This window comes from Poecilia reticulata, linkage group LG20 (assembly GCF_000633615.1).
Source record: "Poecilia reticulata strain Guanapo linkage group LG20, Guppy_female_1.0+MT, whole genome shotgun sequence".
In the NCBI taxonomy this organism is placed as follows: domain Eukaryota; kingdom Metazoa; phylum Chordata; class Actinopteri; order Cyprinodontiformes; family Poeciliidae; genus Poecilia; species Poecilia reticulata.
The window spans coordinates 5,367,694-5,374,518 of record NC_024350.1 but is presented as its reverse complement, the minus strand read 5'-3'; the positions used below and the strand labels follow the sequence as shown (position 1 = coordinate 5,374,518).

The 6,825-nt window shown below is 37.1% G+C and overlaps 1 protein-coding gene across 1 annotated transcript; it reads right to left on the bottom strand.

Annotated features, from left to right (window-relative positions):
• Positions 1 to 734: 734 nt before the first annotated feature.
• On the bottom strand, positions 735 to 5,347 carry LOC103482371 (serine/threonine-protein kinase pim-1-like). The gene is made up of 9 exons (XM_008438496.1): positions 5,225 to 5,347; positions 4,557 to 4,817; positions 3,374 to 3,472; positions 3,150 to 3,244; positions 2,133 to 2,180; positions 1,823 to 2,041; positions 1,441 to 1,618; positions 1,172 to 1,342; positions 735 to 1,071 (listed from the first exon to the last, which is right to left on the bottom strand). Exons 1-9 carry the CDS (start codon positions 5,277 to 5,279, stop codon positions 980 to 982), a joined length of 1,218 nt encoding a protein of 405 aa, XP_008436718.1. The 5' UTR covers positions 5,280 to 5,347; the 3' UTR covers positions 735 to 979.
• Positions 5,348 to 6,825: the final 1,478 nt, after the last annotated feature.

The window sequence follows — 6,825 nt, the reverse complement described above, 5'->3', positions numbered from 1 at the left end:
CTGCCCTGGTCGTGTGTTTTTTTTTTTTCATTGGACTGAGTTTTTGTTTTGTTCCCTAGTGGACTCTGGTCTCCCCGTCCAGCACCCCTCCACCCGCCCTTGTTGTTTTTGGACCTTTTTTGTTGTTGTTGTTGTTGTTTGGGCGTCTGGTAGCCGCCCTTGAGGATGGGATACTGTTAGGTTCTGTGTTTTCTGTGTAGTTATTTTTGAGGTTTTCTGTATTTAGCCCTGTTCCTGTCCTTCCTTCCCTGTTGATTGCTTCTCAGGTGTGTCTAGTTACCTGATTACCCTCCCTGTTTATTTAAACCTACCTGTTGTCTTTGTCTCTTGTTGGGTCCTCGTCTTATGTCGTCTATTCCTCGTCTGTTGTAGTTTGTAGTTCAGTTTCTCAGTAGATCTGTTTAGTCCTGAGTTTCTGTTTATTTCGTCATCACAGTGGAACTGGCTTAAGTCCTGTGTCGGCGTCAGCTTTTGTTCTCAGTCATTTGCTACCAGTGTTACCTTCATTTCCGCTCACTGTGCTGCCTATTTGTTTGACTGTTCGAGCTGATTTCATCATTTGTCTACAACCTGGATCCAGCTTGCATCTGTCCTCACCACCCTCACCTCATGACACTAATGAGCATTTTCTGTACGAATCTTTAGCTGAAAATGGATGTTTCAACAACAGGAGGAAACCGGAGCACCCAGAGAAAATCCAAAATCATGCATTATCCTAAGGGATGTCTTTTAGATTGCAGGAAGAAACTAAAGTGCCTGGAGAATACCCCAAAACATTTAATTAGCCCAACCTAGAGGAGAAAATCCAACATTTCTATTTTGATGTATGGGACATTCTTCAGACTATGAGAAGAAACCAAACAACTAGGAGAAAACCCAACATATTAGCATGTCATTTAACCCTAAACTCAATCCTCATCCTAAATTATACTAGACTAAATACTAAAAAGTTATAATTCCAATGTCTGTGTGTGTATGTTTAAGAAAACCATGGGTGACTGAGCAGTTCTTCCAGCGTGGGACGCTCCTTTGGCTGTTCCTTCAGGCACTTTGTCATAAGATCCTGGCAGTCTGGAGGGTCAGAGGTCAAAGTGCAACAACAGTTAGAGCTGCAAACAGAAGACAGATTTATATATGCTGTGAAAAGATAAAATACAAGTGTTTGTCTAACTCTTGGAAAGCCTCTTGTTGATCTTCAGCTTGTTTGTGAGGAAACTGATGGTTTTGAACATCTTGTTGTGGAGAATTTCAAACAGGAGCACTCCCAACTGCCACACCGTTGTGGGTCCAGCAGTATATTTCTTAAGTCTGTAAAATTCTGGTGGGACGTGATCACGGGTACCTAAAAGATGTGTGAGAATAAGACAGTCATCAAGTTGAAGAAGGCTAAAAAGAAGTTAGGTTTTCACAGCAGAGACAGAAAGAATAGGAATATCATACCACGGAGAAGTGCAAATTTCCTTCCACGATCAAAACAGCTTAGACCGAAGTCTATGAGATAGGCTTGTGGGCCTTCTGAGCTGCTCTTAATCAGGACATTTTCCACTTTAATATCTCTGTGGAAGATGTTTGCATCCTGAAGTTGAATCGTTGCTTCCACCAGCTGTTTTAATATGATCTAAAAGACAAAAATTATTTGAATCTCAAAATTCTGCGTAGTTTGATGTTGGCCTTTGGCAACTTGTAAAGTAAAATATCATATGGGATTTTTTTTTCACATTCTGTCAGAGTAAAACTACATAAATTAATGTATTTCTTAGAGATTATGTGATTAACATAAAGTATTGCAACATTTCTAAGTGGAGGAAGCATTGGACTCTACCTTGGCCTCCTCCTCATTTAGACAACCTTCATGCTCATCAAGATAGACAAAGAGGTCCTCTGAAGGCATGGGCCTCTCCATCACTAGAAGCAGCTCTTCTTCCAGCTCATACCAGTCCAGCAGGGACACCAGGGCCAACTGCCTTGATGAACTGGTAGTTAGATTCCTCAGCTTCAACATGATGGCCACCTCCAATGCCATCTTCCTGCCATTCTCATCCTGAAACATCAAAGCAAACAGGAGAAACTCACAATGCATCTGGAATCCAGCAAAGTCTTAAAGTCAGTCTTAGGTGCTGTTGCTCACTTACCTTATGTTTGAGAAACACATTTTCTTTTGGGATGTGTTTGATAGCCACCTATAACATAGAAACAAAGCATTGCTCAGCAATAGGAATATTCTTAAAGAGATTGTTCAGACTTCCTAAGGTCAGTATGTATGGAGTTATTAGTAATACTGTAAGGTGCATTGACAAAAACCATAGTCAAGTGGTCTCATTCATCAATTTCAGTTATATAGCTTCATAGTTTTAATTGAACAAAGAATTAAAAATAAATTGAGATAAAAATTGAGATAGGGGGATGTGCTGTGGTGGCGCAAGGGTTGAGCATGGCCCACATGTGGAGGCCTCAGTCCTTGACATGGCCGTCACGGGTTTGATTCCCGACCTGGTGACCTTTGCCGCATATCTTCCCCTTCTCTCACTGCCCACTTTCCTGTTAACTGACTATCAAATAAAGGCCACAAGAGCCAATAAAACCTTTAAAAACAAATTGAGATAGGATCACACTTTTCGTCTTATTAAATCATAGTTCTGCAACCTGCAGAACCCTAAGTGGCTCTTTGGCTCACTTAATACAAAGTGTCCCCACCCTGGTCCTTAAGAGACATTGTCATGTGTGTTTTATGTGTTTCTCTGCTTCAGTGCAGCTGATTTGAATGGGTGACGTTTCCTGAACTGCAGTCATCTGAATCAAGTGGGTTAAGGTTGAAGCAGGGAAGCATTTATCACATACAGGACAGAGTGCCTTGACATTACCCATCTACACATTTACATTTAAAATCTCATTGGTTAATAAAGTAATTTCACTGATATATAGTTTTATCTTACAGACATGGACATTTTCAGTTTGAGTCTTCATTAGCTATAATCAGCTGAAACAGAGGGTCAATATGTCAATATGGCTGTTAGACTTCCATCTTTAAGAGGATTTTAACTCTTTTTTTTGTTTGTTTACAAACTTGAACTCCTACTGACTGTTAGAAGAACTATTACCGATAACTTTGTAGCTATCAGTAATCGTTTAAATATTCCAAAGACACCTACAGGCAATTTATCCTTCTGTCGATATCCAGCAAACACAGATCCAAAGCCTCCTTCTCCCAGTAGATGCAGCTCAGTATATTTTTTCTGGAATTTGGCTAAACACATGAACACATGTTTGAGTTTCAGAAAGCATCAGAATAAAACCCTCTTCACACAAATGTTACATCAGATTTAATTGTAGAAGTTCTGACTTGTACATTTCTTTTGTCAACTTAAATTCTGACCTCTTTGGGAAGTCACTTGTTCTTTTTTTGTCTTCTTCTTCATTGGTGGTTCCTCAAAGTCATTCACCTTCCTCTTCAAATTCTTCTTTCTTATATCTCCTGTAATGTAAAGTACCAAACTGAAGTTGCTATATCCTATCATTGAGAATAACCAAAAGAAACAACACGAGTATTTCAGCCTTTAGTTACCATAAGGCAAAAATGGCTGGACAGAAAAAAAAGATGAGTGTGCCTGCATTGTGCTGCATTTATTACATTCTCATTAAACTATCTCCCTCTCTATTTACTGTAATAAGTAGATTAACAGAACTTTACATCATGTATTGTTTTTGGCTTTGTCGGTGCTGTATATATTGTAGGCTTGTTGAATGTGCCACAGAAACCAGATCTGACCTGGCCATCAAGCAAATAATTCTATCGGGTTCAGATTTATATAGGTTTATATCGGCCATAAATCTAAACTCTAATTTGATTGTCGAGCTAAATATTTAGTTTGCCAATAATTTAGCTTGAAGATAAGTATTTATGTAATATGGTAATTTACTTGCTGATAATCACAAGTGAATAACCAAAATAAAATCCAGGTCTTGCAAACACCTTTTTAAACTTCTTCTGGTGAGACTGAATTGCTTCCTGTCACCTCTTTACTTTTCCTCTTTTCTTGTACAATAGTACAAGAAAAGAGCCTGTTCATCCTTTAAAACAAAGGATGAACTGTTTTAAAGGCAACACACACATTTACCAAAGGAGCAACTGTGGCTGCACCAGCATCTGACCACTAGGAGTTTAAATAGAGGTTAGCAAGACCCAGCTGTGATATTGATTCTCTAGTGAATTTGCCTATTACCTATTACGTTTTCATGAATGTTGATGACAGTTGTCATGAAGTGTCATTGGGTAAATAATGACACTTTAATGCAAAGTTGACATTTTTAATGGACTTTTAGTGCATGTTTTAATGCAACATGTAGTGATCAGATTGCTACATATCTGATCTTTTCAAATGTGACCTGTATCAAGTGGACTTTATTTCTGTGAAAGCACTGGGTGAATTTTCATAGAGTTTCTCATAGTAAAAGAGGCTGGATTCAAGGGAATACCGAAATGTTTAAATTTTTCACATTGAAACCATGCTTTTGTATCACTTTGTTCTGTCAATATAATGTAGAGCAAAGCAGCCAACCTGAGCTGTTGTCCATTGAGGAGGAAGTCTCTTTGGTTTGGACCTGCTGCAGGAGTCCCTTCTTCTTGGTCGGTGTTGAACATCCCTCTGCTTCTTCTGTCATTTTCCTCTTGATGTGGTCCTGGCAGGTTGTGGAGGCTCCGGTCGTCACAGAGACCCTGATCTTTTTTCTGGGGGTTTTATCTTGAACTCCTTTCCTTTTCTTTGGTCTGCACTTTTGAACAGACTCAATATTTGATGAAGTCATCCAGCTGTTGTTGTCTAAAATGAGAGATATTGGAAAAAATATGCAATGTTTTTGACCATTTGTCATATATTTATTATTTATGAATCACCTCACAGTTTGTGTAGGACTTTATTACACAAACTGTTCAATCTTTAACTGATTTTTACCAAGATGTTGGAGAAGCCAACAGATTCGCACATTTTAAAGTTTCCAACCAAATAATGAACTCATAAGTAATAATAATACATTTTATTTATAGGCCGAATGGCAAAAACGAAAAACCACCTAATTATGTATTATGAGCACAATTATAGGCTGACCTTCACTGATCAGTGTGTAAAATTTACTTTTAAATCCAAACTAATCTATCTTTCTCTAAAAACTAAAACATGAACTATTTATTGATAGTCTTGAGTGTAACTCATGTCATGAACTCAGTTACCTCGTTGTTTCTTGACAGCCGGTGTTTTTCCCTTTCTTTCACGTTCTTTGACCATCTTTGTCTTTTTCTAGACTTCAGTGTCAATTACTTCAAATACAAGTGTTGGCAGTTTTGTCTCTTGTAGTCACGTCTCACTCTATCAGAGATTTCTGACGAACTGAACTCAAATAGAATGTTGGGTTCACACCAACCAGTGTGACATCAAAAATAACATTCCAAAATTTGGTCATAAATGTCAGAATGGAGGTGATGTTGCTTAGCGGCCCTCTGACTTAACCCTGACCTCTAACCTACAGAACACAGAAAAATCCCCACAATCAAATATAAACATTTTATCCAGTTTCAGTTTTCCAGGAAAGAGTAGAGAAATTAATCCTAAATAGTGGAGCAGCACAGAGATCACTTTTTATTTGCTGCAAAAACATATTCAAATTAAAATAACTTCAGCTGGGGTGTAGCTCAGGATATAGCTCACTCTTGGGTGTGTTTTTTTTTCATAATTAATATATGAATATGGCCAATTCCACTCTTTAGGAACAGTCACATTTTGTTTGTGGTTCCGTTTGCTATTAAATTAAATTAAAAGCAAAAACATGGCTGATAATAAATGAATACTAAACCTTATATTTCCAATTTCTAAGAAGGTTTTTACTTGTTTTCATGTTTTTAAATCGGTGTTTAAAAATTTATCCATTCTTGAATTGTGATCAAAGATTCCCCAGGTTTGTTCAGAGGGCCACAAATGCTACAATTTGGAAGCCCTGGGTTTACACAATGAAGTAGTAGACAATAAGTTGACAGACATTATACATTTCTAGTTAATTATAAATGAAAACTATTGTTTAATAGTTAAATCAGTATCTTGAATACATTGTTCAACCATATTAATACTCTTTCACAGAAAGTTTCTTATTATTAACCAAAGCAATTATGGCAGACACTCAGTAACTTAACATTTATTGTTACATTTTTTATTTGTACATTTATTTTTTGTTATTCATCAGAACAGTCCAGTGTGTGTCCGTCTGAAGAGCAGTTTGAAACAACCATTAAAGCCACCAGCACATATTACAGATTTATGCTGTTGTAAAGATTTTCCACCACAGACTAACAGGCTGGTGTCTGTTTTAATGCAGTAAAGCCTGGAGATCATAAGGTTTCTCAGTCAGTGATGCTTCTCAGATCAGTTTGATGCATAAGAATTTTACCTGAACTGATACTTAATGAAACATGAGCTGAAATAATGTGCCAAATTCTGGATGAAGTTTTATTTTATACATTACCGATAAACACAATTTTGGTTAAGATGCATCAAAGTTGGGTTTTATAAGTTTCTCTTGTAGAACTCATTGGATATTCACAGAGGATTCTGAAAAAAAGCTTACTACTACTACTACTACTAATAATAATAATAATAATAATAATAATACATTATATTTTTACACCCATTACATCATAATGACCAAGGTAAAATTTTTACAGTGTTGTAAACTGACATTTCTTCCAGATAGCATAGCAATCAATAGAGAAATTAATGCTTCAAAATTAAACAATGCACTAAGACTGTTCACCTTGCAGGCTGAAGTGACCCACATTCGTTT

What these genes read in the sequence shown, in the direction of transcription:
- LOC103482371 (XM_008438496.1), bottom strand. Translation starts at nt 5,279, where the DNA reads ATGGTCAAAGAACGTGAAAGAAAGGGAAAAACACCGGCTGTCAAGAAA. An exon ending in GACAGAAGGATAAATTGCCT is followed by an intron (nt 2,181 to 3,149) that starts GTAGGTGTCTTT and finishes TCTATGTTATAG; the next exon opens with GTGGCTATCAAACACATCCC. An exon ending in TAAATGAGGAGGAGGCCAAG is followed by an intron (nt 1,619 to 1,822) that starts GTAGAGTCCAAT and finishes TTTGTCTTTTAG; the next exon opens with ATCATATTAAAACAGCTGGT.